Here is a 24,191-nt window from a genome sequence, read left to right as displayed (position 1 = left end):
TTGACTCCTTTCAGGTAGTAAACATACTGTCAGTCCACAATGTCTGGAGGGTATGTAGTCATCCCATGGCGGAAATCCTCTCCCAGCACAGTCTAAAGAAAGAAAGGCTTTAATCTCGCTGGACAAACTGGTGTGGACTGTTGTCAGAAAGATTTCCCATCTTCCCCACTAACCTTCTGTCTGTGCGTTTCTCTGTCCCTCTGTTATCCCTGTTCTGTCTGTTCCCTCTTTTCCTCCATCAGAGAGTTAGTTTGGAGTTCTACATTGACGTTCACGCCCACTCCACCATGCTGAATGGCTTCATGTACGGCAATGTGTTCGAGGACGAGGAGCGCGTCCAGAGACAGGCTGTCTTCCCCAGACTGTTGTGCCAAAATGCACCAGACTTCTCCTTTGTAAGTCACGCAAACAGACACACACAAACACACCGGATATGCAGGCTGCCAAGCAGAATTTCACCCAGCTTCAATCCCGGGGCCAGCTCGGAAAGAGAACATGAACTTGTCCTATCTCGGCAACTACTGGTGAGGTGGTGTTCAGCGAGGCATTTAATTGCCAACTGTTGCACTCTTAGTGGTAAACAGTTGAAGTCCTTGGTTGCACTGGGCAGCTCCCAGGTGTGAATGTGTTTAACTGCATGGATTAGAGGCAATGTGTTGATTAAAAAAAAACAGAAAACAAGTGAGTGAAAAAATACACATAGAATTAGCAATCCATATGCACACAGCTGACACATGTGAGTCTAGACATACACGTACAAACACAGGAGGTGTTACATTATTTGAGGGAATATGTGTGAAGAAGAAAAGAGCTCATTCCAGCTGTGATTCTCACCTTGACCACTTAAGAGAGGAGCTGAGCAGAGTGTAAAAGAAGAGAGGGTTGAACTTCATAAACCCTGACAGTTCAGTTCAATTAACTGGTAACACAGAGTAACGGAAATACTAAAGCACACACCCGAAGATTTCAACTCCAGAATATATTTTTTTAAACGTATAAATTATGTAAAGGAATACAGTAAAATTTCAGGAATAGGTAGGTATGCACAATGTTGGTGTACCCAAACAGCAGCAGTGGTGGCAGAAGTCCTTGAGGAGCAAAAATATAAATGGAAATTATGTATGAGAATCTACACTATCCCCCTCAAAATAAGGTATGAAGTAAGCTGTGGATTATCAATATACTGTATATCCAATTTAACAAGTAAGAGGTCTTAGAATATGAACACATGTCCGTGAAGTAACATAAATGTTACTTAGACTTGCATGTCTAAAGAGATCCTACAGATGTACAGAACAGTTTCCCTGACATGTTGCCATTAATATGAATGTGCATGTATACTGTATGTGTATGCAGAACAGAAATAGCGAACACAGTGAAGATTGTGAAGAAGCACACGACTGCCCTGCAAAAGTAGGCCAGGATATTCTGTATGAGCAGTGCAGGTGTTGGAGCTAAAGCCCCTTGTTAGGTGTCTGAAGCTGGGTTTATTTGGACAGGACTGTGAAGACTGAGGGCAGGGAGGAGGGGAAAACCAAGCAGGAAATGAAAGTATTAGAAATGAATGGAGGAGAGAAGCAAAGAACAGAAGAGCATGTGGAAAAAAAAAAAACACCCATTCACTGACTGTGATGCTCCTCCACACAGCCACACATGCATAACCTTATGAAACCGTTTTCATACAGGTACATTATCCACGAAACCATTTCGTCTCAGCCCGGTGTCACTTGTCACTGACCTTCGTTTTCTCAGTGACGCTGACATTTCATAGCAGAGCCACTTACACACATCATAAAGAATAACCTTTATTGCCCATTGACACCCAGTGCCAACCTGGATACAGAGAAAAGCCAGAGAGGCGGATGTTCACCCACACATGCATGGAAATGTCACTTATTGTCAGTGCCTATACGCTATGCAGTAACGAAGGACGAGTAAAACGCTATTTCAAGAGAATCTCTCTCTCTCTCTCCCTCTCTCGCTCTGTGTATTGCTTGTGTGACAGCTGGCCCAGGGGTCGTCTCCCTCACTGTGCTTTTGTCCCTCTGCCCATTCAGCACTACCTAAAGCCCAGTGCAGCAGCAGCAGCAGCAGCACAACACAATCATGGCAAACTCCCACTGGTGGCCGCCAAGTCTGCATTTCAGCAAGGCAACTCTCACTGCAGCAGAGCAGAGTGGAGTGACAGTGAATGGAAACTTTTCCACACTCTTCCCAAGACAGCATCATACAGTATAGCTGACACGCTGAAACCCAAAATAGACTGGACTTTTTTTTTTTTCTGCTATAGCCATTTACAGCTTTGTAATGACTTTGAATGAAGTCAATCTGTTCAAATAAGCCAGTGTACATAATTTGTGGTTCAGCAACCACACAGCTAGATGCCCCCAATTTCTACAAACTGCCCCTTTAATAAGTAAAGTAGCTTCTCCCAACTGAAATGTTCCAACATACAACATTGTAAACCCTCAATCACAGATTGTTGATGTGGGAAACTTTCACAGGTCTTAGCAGATTTGCCCAACGCAATAATCGCTTTGTGATTCTATGGACGTTGGCAGTGACTATTTCCACTGAAGTTTACAACTGTGAAATGTTAACTTTTTTAAGTATAGTGATGTGTAAACTGGGACACGAAAACACAAAAGCAATATGTTAATGCTGAATGTGTTTTTTCTTCTCTTTTACTGTAGGAAATAATGTGCCGTTCAGGTTATCAAGGACTTTAGAAGACATTCTTTTTTGGGAAGTTTCAACTGGGAAACACAAGTACCTTTTGAAGCTCACAACACTTTCCATAGAGGTACTCAGGATCCATAGAGGTATTTAAGGTTATATGTCATAGTCAGGGCTAATGATCTCCGTAGGGAAATTCTCCAGACTCCACAAATATGCTTTAACAGGGAAGATGCTTGCTGACACAAATACTTGAGCTTAAACCCTCTCACTGAAGTGTCATCGTTCGAACCACTAGTCCAACACAATGTCTCAGATGTGGTTGTTTTTTGTGTGCATCCCTCTAGTCCAACACGTCCTTTAACAAGGACATGGTGAAGGCCGGTACCGGTAGACGGTTCCTCGGTGGTCTCCTTGATGACACGTCCTACTGCTACACTCTAGAGGTGTCCTTCTACAGCTACATGACGGCTGGCAGCACCGCTCCTGTGCCGTACACTGAGGAGACATGTATCCTTCAACATATATGATCCGTGTGAGTGTACATGCATCTGCATGGCTGTGTGTGTTTGTCAAGAGAGGAAAGGATCAGAGTGTAGAGAGCAGCACTAATGTTCTAATATGTGTCTCTCTCTTAATTGTACATTTCTCCTTGTTTCACACACACACACACACACACACACACACATTGTCGTTGCAGTTATCATCTCCCTCTGAAATCAAGCCAATTCATCTTGTAATCATTGAAGTCATTATCTTAATATTTGAATCCTTGGTGGGGAGTTTGTGGAGAAAACCATGTTGCTCTTTTGTTGCCTCTTGTTGCGACAGATGTGCAGTGACAGAATAGGGATGTGATAGCTGCGTCTATTGATTTTATTTACAAAGGAGAGAGGAGAAAGGGGCTTGTGTTGGAATGCGTAATGCTGTGTGTTTGTGTGTGCGCGCATTTGAGGCTTTGATTTGCGTTAAACAATGGAAGTCGATTCCTGTCGACTACAATCGTGCACACATGGAGCACACACATTACATTCGTCACGGGAACCGAAGGTCACAGGTGCGTTAATGGAGCCAGAAGGGAGGAAGTTTTCCTTCAGCTGACCTTCTCGGGGCTGAAGAGCTCCTGAGAGCCGGCCGATGGCGGTCTGATCTTACCGATAGAGTGAGTGAGAAGAGGGAGAAAGAGAGATTTAGAGAGAGCGATAAGGACCCTACATATGAAAAGTATGTGCTCCCCTACACATATTCTGCAGGTGGAGGGGAGGGTGGATATAGATGTAGCCCTAGTGCCCTCTAGTGCTAAGAGCTGGCACATTCTGACTCACCATGTGTGTATTTCTCTCTAATTCACACCCACATGAAAAGTTAGTAACATTCAGGTCCAATGTGCATATTAACATTTGGAAATTCGTTGAAGTGATACAGAGTCACTCGTATTAGGATGTGGTGTGTGTGTTTTCCACACCCTGTCATCCCTTAGATGCTTCTCATGGAAACATCTCAGGTCTTTGCATTCCAGTTGTGATTCCCAAATCACAACTGGAATGCAGGCATGTGCATACACGGGGTACTGCCACAGCCACAGACAAATAGTTAGGCTTACGTTTAGGAGACAAATGTCTGGCAGTTGCGATAAACAAATTCCACTGTGTTTTTATTTGAGTTGGTGGCACTGGGTGCAGAGCAGGATAATAATAGATGGGGAGCCAGGTCTCTCAGCGTCTATGTGTGTGTGTGCAGAGGGGACATTTCATCTGAAGGTCAAATTGGACCTGGTGGGAAGACTTGCTTGATCTTTTTTTGTTTTCCAGGTGTGTGTGTGTGTTTGGCTGTGAGAAAGGGATGTGTACAAGGAGGAGGGGATCCACAGGGTGGGCAGGCAGCACAGGGACCCGGTGTAGAGTGGAGATTGGGGTCAGGCAGGTTGAAGGAACCGACCATGTCGCTTTATACGCCCCAGCAGTCAGCTCGATGAAGCGTGCAAATCATCAACAGAGACCTTTAGCATCTCAACGCCCCCCCTCCACCTTTCTCACCTGATGCACACACACACACAAACAGGCACACACACACACAGTCCTTTAAACTAATACATGACAAATGAGTAATAACCTCAGCCCTGACTCTTACCACCTTGAAAACATGCCGCCCTTACCCTTTCATCTTTCCTGACTCTCCTTCTCCACTGCTGTGACTTGTAGCCACCAAAATTGAAAACGTAACCTTTCTCACAGCTGAGACTTTTGTCACAGTTTGAAGGTGCTCGGGAAAAAAAGGTGTAATGCTCAGTGTGTCTGTATTTGTTTTCTGATCTCTCTTTTCATGTCCTCCTTTCTCCTTCATTCTGTCCTTTCCTCTCATCTTGTCACCCAGAACATAACAGCTCATTATATCATTTAGTCAAGCTGAGAATCGTCTTCTCTGAAACAGCAGGGACAACCTCCACCGTGTGTCTGTCTTCTCTTTGTCCTCTAATCATTACCACACGTGTGTGTGTGTGTGTGTGTGTGTGTATATGTGCGTACCTACTTCTATGTATATATCTCTTTTTTATGCTTACGTACTGCACTTAAAGTTAGTTTTACTGACATCCCACGTCCCAGAACAAAAATGTAATATTTTGGCCTGTTTTTCTATTTTCATAGACCTGCTGCGTTTTGTGATGGACCTTCCGGTTCAGACTCTGAAGTTTAAACTGAAAAGTGGAATGGTTTAGGGTTGAGAGAATCTGGGATCCCGCTCAAAACTCAGCTTGACGCTTTCCATTGTGTGAGTTCAGTACGTGCATTTATGTGAGCTTTGGGGGCCTACTTACCTTGTAGTGTGTGTGTGGGTGTGGATGCTTTGTTTTTGTATTGTGGAGAGACAGTATTCTCTGTGACTTTGAAGAATTATTCAAAAACATTAAAAAGCCATTACGCCTTCCCTGAAAGATTTTGCTCTTGTTTTTCCGGCGCTGGGTTGAGCTGTTGCTTTTTTCAGTCAATGTACAGACGTACAGATTTTCAGGATTTTCAAACTTCTCACTCTGAGAGGAAGAAAAGTACATTTTTATCTCTTGTTTGAGTCATGCAAAGTTGATGTTTTCCTTCAGTAAAAGACATGCAGAGGCTTCTGACACAGTGATCTTCTTATTGAAGATGTTCACTCAAATAATCCACATCTATTGTCGTTGTTTTAACAGTGGGACTCTATAAACACTAGATTAGCCAGTGGAACATATGTATGCATCAGTGAACCTGACACCCAATGGACAGATTGTGAGAAGTGGCTTGGAGGCAAAATATGCTTCAGTACCACACATCATACACATCATATCACACAGACATGCACAAATGGATAGGTGCTCACACGTGCAAGCGAGCGCAGACACAGACACATTTAAACACACAGTTGATTGCACAAATATTGTTGCTACAGTATGCTCAGATGAACAGGTGTCCTCACATGGGCACTCACAAAGATGCACACATGCACACCTCCAGTTGTGTTTTGGTCGTTGTTCTAAACGTTGATGAAGTTGATGTTCGACGGAGAGTCTGAGAAAGTCATTTTGTGAAAAGTGTGCTCAGAGCTGAACATTTTCCGTTAAAGCGTTTAACAGTTGCATGACTGAAAGAAGTTGAAGTGGCAGTTAAAATGGAAATGCTGAAAGAAGTCTAACTTTCACCTTCTGAGATGACATGAATTCATCAAGTGTGATAGAGCTGAAGTGTGAACACTGAAAATAGATGAACTCACCAGTTAAACCATAAGAGACTAAAGCAGTGGAATTGTCAGTTAAAGTGTAAAAGTTGAAAGTGGGTGAAGTGACAGTTGATGAGTAAGAGATGATACGATTGTAACATTATAAAAGTGATACCTTCAGGATAATGACACTAATAAGAAAGAACATGAAGAGAGGCTTGAAGTCATGAATCACAGGTACCACAATGAGACAGGTGTGTATAATGGTATCTACGTTTTGTTTATATTTCTTGAACTTGTATGCACAAAGCATAGCCTTTCCTAAACAACAAATGAGTGCAACTTTTGTAAAGAAACATAATAATTGGAATATAAAAATAGTTTCCATATTCTGTTTTCAGAGCAGCACACTGTAGATCAGAAGAGTCTCTATTCCTGCAAGTGCACACTGTAAGAAAACAGAAGCCTTTCTTGCACGTATTTCATTTTACGACTCAAGTTTCAGAGCTTGTCTCCGTGGCAGTGACAGTTCTTCTTGTCAGGGATTTAAATCAACCCTTGGTTGTCCCTTTGGGCAACAGGACGTGAGGTCTTTCAGTCTGCTGAATCGCTATTGGGGACAAAAATGTCCCTTTCTGTATTGCTGTTGTTGACTAGGCTCTTAATTAGCATTGATAATTAGATCTCTTCGTGTCAGTGCAGTGACAGGACCTGTCAGTGGATCGTATTGATGGCTTGAATGTCCCCTGCTTGTCTGCTTGTTAACTCCCGTCCAATCTGGACAACATTCTCCGCGTGTCTTGTCCATTTTACCACTGGGGGCCTTGTTGTCTGATTGTCACCTTGTCTGTCTGTCCTACAGGACCAGGCACGAGGGACATAGCGGTGAAAGCCGCTAAATGGCGTGCTGACAGTAAACAGCTGCAGTAAACAAGTCATGTCCCAATCGCCTTTGTCTCACGTATCTCATCAGCGCCTAAGCTGGCGTGCCCTTGAGCCATGACAATGACCTGCTATTGATTAGACAAGACAGTTATGTGTACGGAGATGTTAAAGAATACGCCTCACACACCTCATTGACAGGCAGGCAAGATGCTGACAGTCTGTGTGAAGCTGGCACACACGCCTCTTTGACCTCTCTGGAGCTGGATAATGATTACACACTGATAATGATAATGTTGATGATTAAGTATAAACAATATTAGCATTATTAGTCTCAGTGTTAATTCAGAAGAGGCTGCGTAGATCTGGACTAAAGCAGCTGCAGTTTCTCTGGATATTTCCACTACCACTCACCTCTGTAATCCAAGCTTCAGCCCACCAACTGTTTCCTGGCCCTCGCACACATCACTTCCTGCTGCAGCAGCAGCAGCCTCGTTCCAAACCCTACGGTTTCCCCCGGGCAACGGGCCAGACAGCAGTGAGGGCATCCTCCGCGTCTCCGACCATTCGCCACACGGACCAAGTTCTCCTTCAGAAGCTGACCGTCCATCACGAAACTTCCTGCAGTAGACGGTGAGTCGTGACAAGCCAAGCTGAGAGGCCATCTGCGCACTGTGGGGTCCGGGAGATATTTTTGTCGCTGAGCGTGAGCGTGCCTGGCCAAAGAGCTCAGGACTGGCACCGGGCTCTGCTGATGAAAGAGAACGGAGGAAAAAACACCCAAAACTTTCCCGAGGTCAGAATGAAGGAGGATACAAGGGGAGTTTGTTTGTTTACAGTACGCAGGTAAATGTGAGTGTGTGTTTATGTCCTTGAAGATGACTATTTGTGAGTGTGAATCAGCTCTTAACAACAAGTGGCAGATTAATAACGACCTACATTCAGATGTGTTAATGTGAGCTATGCCAGCAGCTCTAGAGATAGGAAAGTGTGTCCTGTATGACAGTCGGTCAGTGGGCCCACCGCCTCAGTCCAGACTTAAATATCTCAACGATTGTTAGATTTATTGCTATGAAATGTTGCACAGACACTCATAGTTCCCAATGAATGAATCCTAATGACTTTAATGATCTCCTGACTTTTCCTCTAGCACCACCAGCAGGTCAAAGTTTTCACTTATACTGTGACATTTCAATATCTACCGGGGGAAATGCCATGACATTTGCTACACGCATTCATGTCCCCCTCAGGATGAACTATAATAACTTTGCTGATCACTTAACTTTCCATCTAGCGCCATCATCAGGTAGAAAATGTAATATGTCAAGTAATTTGGCTACATAAAGTAAGACATTCCCAGCAGCACTCAGCTGTACTTTGTGTCTACTGATAATTAGCAATCATGGTAACATGCTAAACTAAGATGGTGACCATGGTAAGCATTATACCCGCTAAACATCAGCAGGTTAGCATTGTCTTTGTGAGATAGCAGGCTGTTTCCATTAAGCTCAAGGCACAGCTGTCATGCTTGTATGGCTCCCAGTGTTGTTTATAACTATTATGCATTCAAATTAGCATTGAAGTGAGATTCAGAAGGACATAACCTTAGTTTGTTCATCTGTAGTTTTATCTCGTCATAATCAGTATCATCAGCTAGCTGTTATGAGACAGCCTGTGCGGTCAATCCACACACACACACACACACACTCACAGCAAGTCTGGCCTGATGCAGGACTCACAGACAAACAGCCAGATGGGGTGTAAATATAGACTCTGGAGTCGTGTGGAGAGCATTGCCATCAGCCTGCCGGGTGAAGAATGAAGTCCTGTGCAGACTCCCGAACATACGCAAAAACACCTTCAAAGGCCAAGGTGGCAGACTTTACAGAGGGGCTTGCTTGCATATTTACAGGCCTTACTTACCAGGTATACCCTTGTGCTTGTTTGTGTGTGAGTGTGTGTGTGTTTTGCTTGAGGTATGACAAACTACAAAGCTGAAGTATATGCCCAGACAGCCTGTTCAAACCAAGAATGAATGGTTTACAATTTAACAGGCTTTGAACAATAGATTTTCATCTTTATAGCAACCAGGATTTATGTTCGGGTCATTTTTTGGTCATTACGAGAAATAGAAAAACACAGAATAAAAATGACCGAATCTCCATCTGTTTCTTTTTTTCTTATCTTTCTCTGCATGCCAGTTGTTTCAATCACGCGTTTGTGACAGATAAATAGTCCAGCGAATGACAGGCCGTATCTGAGTATCAACAAGGTAAAGTGACAGATTATGTCTTTGTGTTGCTCCATCATGCTCCAGCCTGGTGACGAATGGAGGCAGCCAAACATCAATGCCTCGAAATAGGGAAAAACTTTTGTGTTATTGTTTGTTTTGTGTTGGGATCTATATGAGCGGCATGAATGTGCATTCTGTATAGATGGAGGATGATGGAATAAGATCGATGGACATATGTCTAAAAGGGTGGATAAGTAGATTGGCAGCTGATATTGATGTTGTTTTTCCCAGTAACTCGATGAAATTTACTTCTGTTAGCGACATCGTTCTTATTCATCTCTATTTACGATATCCTCACTCTTAGTGATTGGGAACATTGTTGGCATTCAGTGGTTCTCTACTTCTTCATTATCTGAACCTGATTGTCATCATTACTTGCTCTGCAAGCCTAATGATCACAGGCTTAGCGACAGCACTCATAGACGCTCAGCTGTTTTATTAAAGCAGTGAAGTTATTGATATTGTACCTAATGTAGTGAGGGACAACTGGGCAGGGGGATGATGTGTGCACTCACCTCTGAATTTAAATAAGGCCTCAGTGTATAAGTAATTGCTTTTGTGTGATTCATGCCAGCATCATGCATTTGGCTGACATGAGTGAAATACATTTGATTTAGCCTCACTTAATTCAGACCGCAATGTGTTGTACCTTGAGGATTTACACTGCTCATTTCTTCAGTTGCTAGTCTCTAGTTATTTACTGAACCTAACTGTCTCTAAGGCTTTTTAAAATAACTTTATGTTAAACATGTTCAGAATCTCAAATACATACACATCATATATATAAAAATCATGAATGTCTGAAGTATTGCAGGACACCTAAATTTACTTTTGGTTGGTTTTATAGGACTGTGGGCCTTGAACTGTATCTCTTATGGATGAAAAAACTTTTAGTCATTCTTGTTTTTTTTCTTTTATTGTTCCCAAATGAATCAGATTCATACACTTTTTAAAAAAAACAAAAAACATTTTGACTTGTCATAGCAGTAAGATCACAGGTGGAACTAATAACAATGATGGGTCCACCTCTTCCAAAGGCAATTAGCTTTAACTCCCTGTCCTCAGACACCAAACTGGGCAGGAATGTTGCTCGAACCTTCCTGGATTACTACAAACTCAACAACCTCATCAAGGACAACAGACCAATTCACATTCAAAGGTAAAGCAGTATGGCATTATGAATAAGTGAATATAGAATTAAATTGATTACCCAAATACTCAAAAGTGTTTTGGTTTTGCTGTTTCCTGAACTATAACCATCTCAGTCACTCATATTGATATGTTTTTGTCTCCAGCTCTGAGGTGGCAGGCAACGGTAACAGAAAGGGAAACGGCGTTGGCAGAGACGCAGCAGACAGAGAAAGGGAGAAGAACCAGGGTGTCAGGCACTAGACATCAGACAGAAGGACAGACGGACACGGACTGAGCATGTATAAAACGCAGAGCACCGTAGCAGGAGGATCCTTCACACTTCATTGCCTTTAGAAGCTCCACATCTCCCTGGCTATAAAGACTTATTTTCACAGATTTGTAACAGTGGGATGACTGGTACTTGCAGGACTAAAATCAGAACAAGCTTCCTCTTGGGTTATTTAATGGCTATAAAACCTGGATTATTGAAGGGAAGACAGGCTGGTTACCCATCTAATTCCATCTGTGGCCTTCATTCGGCAGCTCCTTTTTGTTGTCTATACTATTGTAAATCAATGCATGTTTCCCTGTTGTTACTAACTTATTTCATGACTATGGTGTTATGCTATGTTATCTCTGTTGGTATTATAATTAGTCATTAAACACTAAATCACTTAATCATTAGTTATTGCTTTTATATAAGTGAGACCTTCAAGAACTTCTATTTAGCTGTATTATTGCATTGTATACATGTATGTATCTCTTTATGCTCATGTAGGCTTTAGCTCCATTTATGGTGTTGACAAAGCGTTCTGTTTTTTACCTAACTGTAGATTTCTCGATTTCAGGGCACTAGAATACACATTTGGGATGAAATTAAGAAAACATGTTTAAAAGGTGGAGGCAGTTTGAACCGTGATTGTGAGGTCAAATGTGTGCGTGTGTAGAGAGCTTTTGATTGGTCACCTCTTGGTCACATGACTGGTGCATCCGCTCTGAGTGTTGCTGTCTGGCAGCTATGACAACGAACTTTGAAAAGTTGTCTGAATGGCTTCAATGAAGAAGAAAAAGAAGAAGAAGAATCTCTCCTCCACTACGGTGCAGCCCAAGTCTCTGAAATGTACGGTGTACCTCGACATTCAGACAGTAAGTGCATCCTTACGCTGCTCCTACGTAACAAAACTCAGAAACCGACGTAGCGTAGTTAACGTGAGCTAGCTCGCGAGCTTCCGTTCTCTTCCGTTTTTCCTTAACGTTCCAAAATTAACAGTTACCGTTAGCTAACTAACGGCCGTAACTTAAAGTGTTAGCTACCGGTTAAACGTGTATGCTCTAGCGTTACACATTACTAACCTACTTAGCTCACCAGAAGTGCATTTTAATAGATCCTCCTGAGTTTGACATTATAAATATTAGAGGGATAGAGAGATTAGACTTTAAAGTAAAATCTGAGCTAACGACGACTCTAAACAGTTAAGTTACACCCCCCAAAATAAAACGTCTGCTAGGCTTTCGCATGGTTGCATTATTGGCTTTATTGTTATGATGATTTCTTTTTATGCTTTCTTACTTCAGTCATTAAAACAATAGAGATGCCCTTGAACATAAGGCTATAACATATTGAACAAAAAGTAAAAATGTCTGAGGCACATTTAAGTTACAATCCATTTCAGCTCACTGATTTAAAATAAAAGGTTTCCTTCGATGTGCAACACCTGTTGATCAGTTGTTTGCTGATTGGTGTCATTTCCACCTGGTAGCGTTAATTATATCAAAGCAATTCCATTTAGTTTATTAATTTTGTGGGTTTAAAAAAAAAAAAGGTCCCACTGATATGGATACTTCCTCAGGGGATTGCACACTTTATGTTTTGTACAGCAGGTTTTTTTTAAATAGATTTAGACATGTTAATCTTCAAAGGGTGTTCATGCTGTCTTCATGTATAATAAGATGCATGTTGTGTCATTACACAGGTCACATGTCCAGGAGTGCTCCTGACTGGAAACAACGATGTCTACCTCAGTGTGTGTTTCATGGGCCAGTACAAGAAGACTCCCTGTTTGCCCCCTGTGTTCCCTTTACTCTTCCACCATAGAATGATTTTTGTCAAGGTGAGGATTATAAATAAGCTGCCTCTATGAGTTAGGCACAAGATGTAGAATTACTGTGTCTGTGGAGATTTTTTTTGTCTCAGATTTAGCAAGAGAGATGGAGGAATAGTGCATGTTTCTCCAACATAAAACAAGGATGCATATCACATGTCTTTAGGTCGCATCCCAAACTTTGTGTTGGATCCTACGAATACATATTCATTGTACATTGTACAACAGAGTAAGGCTCAAGAAATCTACATCCTATAAATTGTTTTCTCTTTATTTTACGTATGTTTATGACGCCTCCTCTCGCGTCGGCTGCAGGCTTTTACTGGCTTGCTTTTGAAGTCTTCGGATTCAAACTTGCGGCCCTCCAATTTGAACATTACGGGCTCAACCCCAGATAAAAGAGGCCATCGTTCCCCTTGGGAGGCTGGCAGAGTTAGATACGGGGCTGTCTGTCTCACCTTGTTATAAGTATCGATCTGCTTTGTCTGTACTCTGTTTTACCAGGCTTTCCCTGGCGTTGTTGACCCTGCTGATGTAGCTGACCTCCTGGAAGGTAAACGGCCGTCTGGGATTTGCTTCCTCGTGTCTTAGCCCTGAATCCTCTGCCATGCAAGCGTATAGGCTATTAGCTGTGATACTGATCATTAGCTCACAGTCTATTTGTGCTTTCCTTCCTCTTAGCTGACACAACATCTTTTGAGCTGATTCAGTTGGTGCTTCCAGGTATGCTTTCTGATTATGCCATATGGGCATTTTAAGTCCCCACTGTATCTAGTCGCTACTCTGCAAAAACAGGATCTCTAACTTGGCTTGTGTGTGTGTGTGTTTCTGTGTATTGTCTGTCTTTGTGGTTTTTAGATGGTGAAGTCTTAGCCACAATGGAGGACAGCAGCAGAGATTTCCTGTACCCTGGTCCCGGACTGAGCTCCAGAGAAAGAGCAGCAGAGAGAGAGATACTGATGAAGTCTCCTGTAGGCTGCTTTCCATCTATTCATTTTATTTATTTCATAACCCTCCTTCCAACACCTGTGCCCGTATTCATAAAACTTTTAATAATTATGCGGAGGAATTCTCCAAAGAGTCAACATAGGAGTAAAAAAAGTTATTTGCTGAGCAAGAAGACACACATTTATCAATTTACTGAGAAGTGTTAAAGTAGCTTTTAAGAGCAACTCTTTAATTGATTAAGATTGATCACATGTATGTTCAGAGAAGGAATAGCCAATCAGAGATATGGATTTCACCCTATGTCTGCTGTATACATTCTTGTATATAATCCTTTCAGTTTACTCAGTGGTATGTTATTCTGCAGCAACATCTATGGTTTAAAAGCCCCTTACTATTATGATCACAGAGAAAAACAAAGCTGTGCTCGCTTCTGTTTCTCTTTCTGTACTACAGTCACCTAAGATCTACTCTTGACCAACTTAAGGGACCCCCTGGAGTGGTCCTCAATTTATTTATTATTTGTATTTTCAAATTGTTAGAAATTTGATGAATAGCTTTCATTTAAAAAAAATTCTATTTGGTGTAAAGTTGAAGGATATTTACATTTATTTTTCACTTAAGACCATAACGTTACTTTTAGCTCCAGGTGTACTTCATGCTTGCAAAGGTACCTGAGCTGCTGCACACTGCTGAATTATTGAAAGGAGCGGTGTCAGTGAAAGCGTTTAAACGTTGTTCACATGTCACAGCGACCCTACATTCTGCTCTGTGATCCGGCTTGATTGGCGCCTACGTTGCATGTGTCATTCATAGACCGGAGGAGAGTTTTGCTTTCTTTAAGTGAGTCTCCTCCTAATCTCTGTGGTTCATACGTCTCTGCACATGACAGGATGGTAGCAAGATAACCAACTCAAAAGCACTGGCTTGTCTTCGACAAAGTGAAGTCATTTCTTCAGAAAACAGTGTTTTCCATATAGAGCTTCACAGACAGAACCTCTCTTTTCACTCTCCATCTTGTCATTTTTGCTTTTCCCTCCTCTTCTTATATCATCTCTTCCTCTCCCTACCTCCTGCGGGTTGCTTTTCTCTCCTCCCCTTGTCCCCCCAGGCACTAACTGGCATATTTAAATGTCTTTAAACACCATTCCCCTCACCATTGCTTTTATGTGTTTCTGTTTGTGGCCTACCCACCAATTTAGATGTCTCTTTCCAAATGCCATATTATTTAAACATCACTGGAGCCTTTCTCTTTTCTGCAATTTAGTTTTTCTCCAGTCAGGCAGAGATTGAAGATGTGTAAGTGTAAATTGGTGGTCCAAGCAGTGCTGTTATCTGTCTGTTTGTCTTTAATCTCCCTGTTAAAGGTGTTGTGTTGGTACCCATTGTCCCTCTCCCTCTAGGGAATCTCCCTCAAAGTGGAGTTTGCCACGACATCGGTCATAGAAGAGAGTGATGGGGGAGCCGGCTTGCCTTCCTCACCTGTAAGTGTGTCCTTTTCATTACATCTCATACATGTTAACGTACCTTAACACACACACACGGAGACACACGTTTTAAAAACGTTTTGTTTTTTCTGCTTTATTTCTGTTGTTGATTTGTAAAACACTTTGGAATAAGACTGTCATTCTGGTGTTCGTTCATGGTCTTTGGTCAACATGTAAACAGTTAAAACCCCTCAAAGTGCTGCTCATACGTCAAGTAAACTGTGTGTGTTCATCAGCTCAAAATGTCTTGAATTTGAACACATCACAGCTCCGTCCTCGGCATTACAACAGTAAAAACGAACCTCAAAACGTCTCTAATGAGCGGTATCGCTCGCCATCAGATTTCTCTGTTTCCACCATACATACCCACCTTCTATTGTTGCCATGGCTACTGCATCTATCTATCCATACTGGCAGTGTTTCAAGGGTGTCTGTTCTCTCCTTGTGAATGTAATTACGGGGAGGCAGATCTGTGAGGTTGATTGCGAGGCGTCTCTCTCTCATCTCTGACTAGATGGGAGTTTACACAATATTTGTCACGGAACCAGTCGGTCAGTTTGTTTTTTTCATTAACGATCCGATATGAGGGTCAGCTGTATCTCTGCCACTGTGTCCTCGTGGATGTTTAAGGCTTAAAATCACTTTTCTGACTCCTTTCTCTCTCTATTTGTTTCACTTGTATGGGGACTGCCAAGTTCTCATGTTCTCATCCACTGATGCCTTCTTCAAAAAAAACAACTAACAAAATCAATTATTTTGACAAATTCATTATTTTTTTTCTCTCATCTGTTTTCTTGTTCGGCCTTCTCAGTCGTGAGGGTTTACTGCTTTTATTTGTCTACGTTTTAGACTGTTAGTCAGACAACACGGACATTGGGCTTGAGGAAATTGTAATTTAAATTGATAATGAAAATAATTCTTAGTTGCAGACCTACTTAAATTGAATCTACTCCTTCATGGCAGCGTCAAGAATTAAGTGGGGCAAAAAAATGATCAAGGGGCAAAAATAGCCCCCAAGATTTAAAAAAAACAAATAAATAAAATGTCTGTCTGTCTGTCTGTCTGTCTGTATATATATATATATATATATATATATATATATATATATATACAGACAGACAGACAGACACATTACAGACACATTATTATACATATATATATATATATATATATATATATATATATATATATATATATATGTATAATATCCAATTTTCTATGATCCATGCTCAAAACATCAGCAGAGCTACATTTGGGGATGATATAAAGCATGCAAAGGTTTTCAACTGCCGTCATTTTCTGAACTGTGTATAAACTAATGCATTATACATATTAAAAAAGCTTTTAAGAGCCTAAATAATTAGAACTGTCTCCAGCTTTTCACTGACGCAGATGATTGCACATCTCTCTTTGGAACAGCAATAGCATGCTTTTTATTTGCTCATGTTGGCACATGGTGGTGATTACTGCATACATTTTAATCTGGGATCATTTCACATTATGATGAGTTGACACATCACAAAATGAATCAACTGTTGCGATAATTGGTTAATCATTACAGTAATTATTTTTAATGCAAGAATTGTAGAAAATGTTGTTTTTAACCTCTCAAATGTAAAGATTTGACAAAGCAAGACCTTGAATTCACCTTGAACTTTGAGAAACTGGGATATTTTATAGAGAAAATGAATAGTCTAGAAAGTAATTGGCAGATTAATTGATAGTGAAAATAAATGTTTGTTGCCTCAATAAACAGAAACTTCATTCACTAATTATTCATTTTTATAAGTACCCCCCCCCCCCCCCAAAATCGTATAAATGCCCCAATTTGTTCGACAATTGGGGCCATTGTTGGACCCTAAATATTGTCTTTGTATTTGCTACACTGCTTCATGCACTCCTTCAGCAGATGGATACTGGGAGGGTAGAATAACGCTCCAAATCTAGACTCAAACAAAGAGTGTCACTTCAAAACAACACTAAGAATAAAAATCTTTTTTAAACAGTCTTGTTTGTAACATGATCCATCACACAGCAGTTGGCATGTTGTGGCAAAAACACTACCATGCATTTCCCAGGTGCGGTAACCTGAGCTATTTGTTTAAATGGGATGTCATTGACAGCCAAGCAGATTGTCAGATTGTTCTCCTGGCCCCTCGGGGGGATGTCTGGATCAGAGCACCGCTGTGGCTGTCAGACAGTAGAATTTCTCCATTTTCTCTCTCCTAATGGCTCCTCGGCATCGGCATCTCCCCGACTGCCTGCCCACCCAGCTGACAAACCTGGTCCGGTTTTAATAGAGATTTCAGAGTGAACGCAACCTCCACAAAACCTCTGAACCTGTAGTGATGAATATACACGTTCAGTAATGTCTTCGTCTTTCTTTGCCGATATTCGGGTGCTCTAATCTTTGGTTAATTGTTATGATCCTCATTGGATAACATGTTTAATGGTTTCACCACAGACTGTAAATAAGAAGTAGACATAGTCATAGTGGCGTCACCCATTGATTTGGGGAGTCAATCTGAGTTTAAGTCACTTTCAGAACCAAAGGTTGCCACCTGGATCGTACCAGTTTAGCGTTCGGATATTAGCATTGTTATTGTGAGCATGGATGTGGTTAGCATGCTGAACTTCTGGACTGCTTTCCAGTTGTGTACGTAGCAGCTAATCATCAGCTTGCTGACAAACTCTCCGTGGCTTTCCAGAGAAGAACAGAAGAGCTGAGAGAAGTCAGAGATGGTGTTAGATGTGGGGGTTGGAGACCATACTTTGCTTCATTTTATTAAATCAGACCAATCTCAAATGGCAACCTCGATAATAATGTATTCATCATTTAGTTTCTCTTAAAAATAGTTTGAATTTTGTGTGATTTACCTAATTAGCATTTAGATTATCTTTGTTTTACAGCCAGGTAATGCCTCTTTATCATATTAGACTGGAGATGGCCATCGAATGCAATTAACATTTTATCTTAACTTATTTATCCCCGGTTGGCATTACCCGCAGGAAGTGGGATATTGCATCGGAGAACGATGTTAGCGGCCATTAGAGTTATTAAAGTAATTCTGCAGAGGTTGTCTCCATGGCAGTGCCGACTGCGAGAGCTGCTGTTGTTGTAACACTTAAGCTGAATGATTTAGCTAATGCTTTAATGCTTTAATGCTTTTGTCCAGGGAGAACGAGTCTGTGTCGAGAGTGAGATCAGCTGCCTTAATGGCTAAAATGGCTGACGAGTGTGTAAAGGAACAATGTTTTTGATCTGCATAGAAATCCTAACTGCTGAGACAAATGTTATGTGTCACCTTTTATTAAAATGGAGGCTTGTTTGACAAAATAAATCAACATTTCTCCCTCTCGTGTTCTGTCCCTGCACCCCTAGACCTGCTGTCTTTCTCCAGTGAGGCCATCTTTAACCCCATCCAGACAGAGTTCAGTGAAAAAGTCTTCGCCATCCGACGGGAATTTCTCCAAAATAGATGACGCAAACCGTGTCTCCTGTAAAGGTGGGAAGGAAAGGCTAAAAGTTGAGGCCAGAATCACAAACTCTGCACCGTCCTCAACATCCAGACACTCCCCTCCTTCATCCACATCTGGCCGAAGGCACCAAAAAGACAAGAAGGAAGGAAAACGCGCTTCTTCTAGAGTTTCTGTAGACTCTGGCTACCACCAGCCCACCGTGTCCTCGAGGGCTCGTGCCTTGTCCCCTTACACCCACCGCAAGATGTGCCAGCTGTCAGAGGACGCCAGGCAGAGGCTCAGCCACCTCCATCTGGGGCCTCACCACTTCAGGAAGGAGACCGAGAGCCAGCCGCCCTTCTTGGTCGGTAACATTAGATATATTCCTCCAACCTGAAACCAAGTGACCAAAGAAGTGACGCGATGGTTTGTTTAATGCTAATAAAACACAATTAACGGGATCCTGAATTGATGTAGTTCAACCCTCGGTGGGAGCTTCCCCAAAATGTTACATAATCTCGTGGGCAGATTAAGTGGAGGGCATAATAAGAGAGCAGTGTTAATCTTTTTACCTGAGCCGTTAATGGATTTTGACGTCATGAAAACGCTTCACTGTATGCACATGTAATATAGCCTCTTATCCTCATTGAGTGTGCCGTGATAGCACCCGTCCTGTATTTAGGCTGTTTAAAACACTTTAATTATGGTCGTATCACTGCTGTGAGATATCTGCATATAAACGGGAGTGATTCTCCGATCACACAGCCGAGGGGAATATTCAGTTGATGGACAAGAACAACACAAGCCTCCCTCCCCCCCCCCCCCTCCCCCCCCCCCCTCTGTATTCCTGCTTCTTCATTTACATCAAATTTAATCCTCAGGTATGAATATCAAAATCCACTAACATGCTGTTATTAAAGAAATGATTAGGTAGAGAGTTGTTTGTTTTCGTCACACACATGAATGGAATTTAGTTACAATAGAAGTTTTATTAAAGAGTGAAGCGCGTGTTTCCTGCTATGGTTTTCCTGGGGGAATGTTCCGTCTGTGATTAACCCGAGTAATTGAGAGTCAAGCTGCAATTAACAAATAGATAGCTAATGAAGTAGCTTAGCCCCATGGTGAATGCATTATCAGAGCCTCAACTCACTGCTTGTTGGGGTAGAGGAAGCACATTCCCCACCTTGTCTTCTGCATGCCTCATTGCAAGCTTTACGGTGAAATAGTTTGGAGGTGAGATGAAAGACATATGGCGGCAACATTGTTTCTTTTTGTGCAACTTTTCCTTTATTCTGCACAAACTAAAAGATGTGATTAATGTATTCTGTTGTTGATTTCATTTACACAATCGGATCAAATGTCATTTCTTATTGTGTGTTTAATTTATGTGTCAGTATCAGGATGCTCAAAAGTGAAGAAAAGCAGCCGTGCCGTGCATGTGTTTTACTCTGCAGACAGAATTTGAACTACAACAGTGTTAAGTTCATGATATTGTTTGACAGTAGATTGCATTGCTGTTGTTTTTGACACCAGGTCCCTCTTTGCAGTAGTGCCTCTGTGAGGGGAACTCCTTCCTCCGCTCCACAGGATGGGAGTATCCATCGACACTCAGTCAGCTTCACCGCTGATCACACAGGTAGGCCTTCACGTCCATGTGCACAAACTAACACACGTACCTACGGTCATGCTGTACTTGCTGCAGAAAACATGTTTGCAAATAATTGCTCTAATATTTCAAGATTGGTTGTGTTGTGAAAATGTATTTGATGTGTTTTACATCTTCATGATAAGACGTGAAGTGCCAATCCACACTAAGTATACACAGATGACACATGGTTCTGTTCACAGCTGTAGGGGAACTTTCACTTGCACCAGTTTATGTTTAAGGAATAAACTCTTTTTAACATTTAAAAAGTACTGTCGATGTTTTCCAGTCCAAAAGCTGAGTTTTTCTGTTTCCATAAAACTTCTAACTTGTCTTTGTCATTGTAGATTCTTCTCTGCAAGGGAGTTACAGACCAAGAGCAGCCACAGTAAGTCTAATTATAACACTTCAAACCAGCTAATGACACAATGTCACTGTAGGTACTCATGCTCCAAGCCCGACTAACCAAATGATATGCTGTCATCACACAACTGTTAGAGACATTCTGTTCTTTCAGTATTCTGAAGTGGTTCTAACGTACCATTTTCATTCAAAGGAATCATGTCATTCTGCCAACAAAGAGATGTAAAGTAAAAGTAGTTAAATATGGTTGAACGTTTAATGTTCATGTTGCTATAAAGCTGTATCACCCCAGCCCCGTGACCTCTTCCAGGTGAAGTCCGGTTCTGTGAGGGCCCAGTGGTCTCCAGAGACACGGTCCAGACTTGAAGCCAAGCCCAGAAGCCCCGTGAGAGGTGGTGCCTTGGCTCAGTCCGCACTGACCGTGTCCAACTCCAGAAGTCCTCTGAATCTCAGCTATTCCCTCAGAGAAAGGTAAACTCTCTACAAAATGCAACCTTTCCAAAGTTATTCTGAATCTTTTAAACATTTGAGAAATATGTTAGAATCAAAGCCACTTTAACAAGAAAAAAGCGGGGCATGGCAATCCCATGAGATGTAAGTCATACACTTGTGTGTGTGTGTGTGTGTGTGTGTGTGTGTGTGTGTGTGTGTGTGTGTGTGTGTGTGTGTGTGTGTGTGTGTGTGTGTGTGTGTGTGTGTGTGTGTGTGTGTGTGTGTGTGTGTGTGTGTGTGCCCAAGCTCATACACATCCAATCTTTAATTTTGATCACACTCGACAGGCAGGATGATTTCCCCTCCACCTCTTAAATTACAGAAGCTGATGTCTTGTCATGTTTGTTCATTACTGAGTGAGGAGGCAGGGAGAAGGGAAAACAAAAGAGGAAAATGGTATTGATTTGTGTTTCAGCTTGAGTCTGATGCATTTGACCCGATGCACGCTTTAATACATTCAGAGAGACCTTGTCATCGATCACGACAGCTGTGAGCTGAACACACCAACGCGACCGATGTTCCGTTTTGTTTGTTTGTGCTCTCCTTTCCCCCGCCCTACTGCTCAGTCCATAAGTAAACATTAAAATCAATAGACAATCTTAAAGTGCAAAGTAATTTGTAGGAAATGAATGATACTTTTCTCTCAATTGAAAACGCGACAGGAGTTGCAGGGTGGGAGATTAGAGCAGGCCTTGGTAGATTCCTGCCGACAGGGAGAGGGGCACGTCTCCCCACGATTCTTTGATCTATAAAGAAAGTGACAGATGCCAGTGGCAACGTTTGCTCCCTAAGCCCTGAAGTCTCAGTCTATTCATGTCTCTGGATGATGACTTTTTGAAGCAGGTAGCGAGTTTATCTGATTACAGATGAAAAGCTTCCATTCCCAAACTGTGAGCCAGGCCAAGTCAGCCAGACAGTCGCCATCACCTCCTCACTCCCAACAAATAGACGGGGCCGAGAGGCAATACTGAAATTCATTACTGTTCATTTCTGTCTGTCTGTCAATTCGAGATTGCGTAACTGCCTGTGGTCAACTTTAAGACACATTGATTGTGTTGATGAAGCACATTTATGCCTCCAGATGAGATGCACCATTTGTTTTGTCAATTGTGAAATTACTTTTTTATCCTTTTTGCACAAAAGGTAGAATGTAGAGGGGGAAAATGTCTAAATGGAGGAAACAGTCTATTATTTCAAAGTTTTTTAAAAGGATCAATTCAGTGTGCTGGTGGTTTCATTTGTGCGTCCACTCGCACACCTTGTGTTGGGTTACAGCACAGACTAGTGGACAAAAGGAATAACTGTGAGAACCTCTTGACAGCCATTGTTTGGAAGTTGTATGATTTAGAGCAATTTTGATCATCAATAAATTGTTGAAGTCCGTCCTCATGCCAAAAGGCCAAACATTCTCTGGTTACAGCGTCTCCAATGTATGGATTTGCTGCTTACCTTTATTTATATCTTTGTTTCCTGGAGTGATGACCACACATAAGTAACTTACAGAGAAATACTTCTAAATGCATATATTCGTGGATTTCTACTACATTTATATGAATTAATAATTATTTCTGTGTTCATCAGAGATATATTTGTGAATCTTATTGTTTGTCTGTTTAACATTCTGTTTACACACATATACATATACATTACATTAGTCATTTAGCAGACGCTTCAGATGCTATCTTACCGTCGGCACAGCTACGGGAGCAAGTTTGGGGTTAAGTGTCTTGCTCAAGGACACGTCGACATGCGACTAGCGGAGCCGGAGCTGGGGATCGAACCGCCGGTCCTGCTCTCCAATTAGCCACAGTCGCCCACCTATAATAGTAATAGTATTGTATGCCATAACAATGCAATAGCACTTTTTTAATAACAAACATTACTTTGAATTTTTACAAAACCTTGTATTGACATTGTCACAGTACGCAATACTATGACATTTTTTTATTGCATACAATTACTTTTTAAACAATGTTTTATGACGTTTTTCATGGCATACAACACCATGATTTCTTATATGACATTTTTATAGCATATAACATTGTGACTTTATTGCCTCCGTGCTAGCTACAATCGTGACCAGAGCGATGTTTTCAGTTCCTCCTTCCGTCCGTCCGTCCGTCCCATTCTCTTGAATTTGAATGGCAATTTCTTCAAACGTCCACTTGGACTCAAGGATGACATTTTTAATTTATACTATGAATTTGTGACGTATAGAAAATGTAATAAAAAGTCATGTTATAGCATAAAAATGTCATGAAAACAGGCATTGTATATAGTCTATTATAATTAAGTAATTAGAAGACATAGTACATTGTAAAGTCAACGTATATCATGTAAATAAATTCATACGAAAGTCAAAGTTTAGGAAGTTACCTTAAACTGGACCTCGTTGAATTATAATTGAATACCCCTGTAGTAAAGTATTGGAATAATTCTCAAAAAAATGTAAAAGTATAGCATGTCCTAAAGTCATAGTATATCTTGTTGAATGCATTCATATCAAGTCTTATTATAGAAATGTTGGGGGGGAAAAAGCATATAGAAAAAGGTCAGAGTATAGCATGTAGAGTATGTCGAAAATTCACAAAAAAGTCACAATGTCACAGTGATGTATGATCACAATATCAATACAAAGCTATATATCAACCCAAATTGATTTGGTATACATGGCTAACTCGGTTAATTAAGTAGTTTTGGGGGGTTTTAATGTCTCTTTTTTTTACCCCTCAGGCTCCAGCCCAGTCCATCGTACTGCGAGCAGATCCACAGCAGAGTTGAGAGGATTCTGCAGACGCACAAAACCACCTGGGACAACCAAGTGACCGTGGACCTTTAACTTCCTGGTCTGCTGATTCTTCACATAATTGTATCAGTCAGTGAGTCAAAACAGCTCACACAGACACAGCTGTAGCTTCATTTATCTCCCTTTGACGTTCATTTAAAATGCAAACCTTCCCAGGCTCCTGCTGCGCTGTTTGTCGTTGTTTCTCTGAAAAGGAAATCAATTTGTAGGGCTAACATTCAAA

At 41.5% G+C, this 24,191-nt stretch overlaps 2 protein-coding genes across 2 annotated transcripts in view; both read left to right on the top strand.

The window, feature by feature from the left end:
* The window catches only part of agbl4 (AGBL carboxypeptidase 4), a gene marked incomplete at both ends in the record, with an annotated part of 242,749 nt that extends 231,819 nt beyond the window's left edge, over nucleotides 1–10,930 (top strand). Inside the window, 4 exons of the mRNA XM_079157501.1 lie at nucleotides 243–395; nucleotides 3,024–3,186; nucleotides 10,604–10,697; nucleotides 10,834–10,930. Coding sequence (XP_079013627.1) covers nucleotides 243–395; nucleotides 3,024–3,186; nucleotides 10,604–10,697; nucleotides 10,834–10,930 — 507 coding nt within the window. The remainder of the gene's footprint in view (nucleotides 1–242; nucleotides 396–3,023; nucleotides 3,187–10,603; nucleotides 10,698–10,833) is intronic.
* Nucleotides 10,931–11,716: 786 nt separating this feature from the next.
* spata6 (spermatogenesis associated 6) lies at nucleotides 11,717–24,001 on the top strand (the record flags this gene model as incomplete). The annotated part of the gene is made up of 11 exons (XM_079157863.1): nucleotides 11,717–11,815; nucleotides 12,643–12,780; nucleotides 13,276–13,324; nucleotides 13,453–13,494; nucleotides 13,630–13,742; nucleotides 15,120–15,200; nucleotides 18,586–19,026; nucleotides 20,196–20,298; nucleotides 20,655–20,695; nucleotides 20,981–21,141; nucleotides 23,896–24,001. The coding sequence occupies 11 exons, from the start codon at nucleotides 11,717–11,719 to the stop codon at nucleotides 23,999–24,001; spliced, it is 1,374 nt and encodes a 457-aa protein (XP_079013989.1).
* Nucleotides 24,002–24,191: the final 190 nt, after the last annotated feature.

This window comes from Pholis gunnellus (genome assembly GCF_910591455.1).
Source record: "Pholis gunnellus genome assembly, chromosome: 4".
NCBI classification, from domain to species: domain Eukaryota; kingdom Metazoa; phylum Chordata; class Actinopteri; order Perciformes; family Pholidae; genus Pholis; species Pholis gunnellus.
This window is presented reverse-complemented; position numbering and strand designations above follow the sequence as displayed.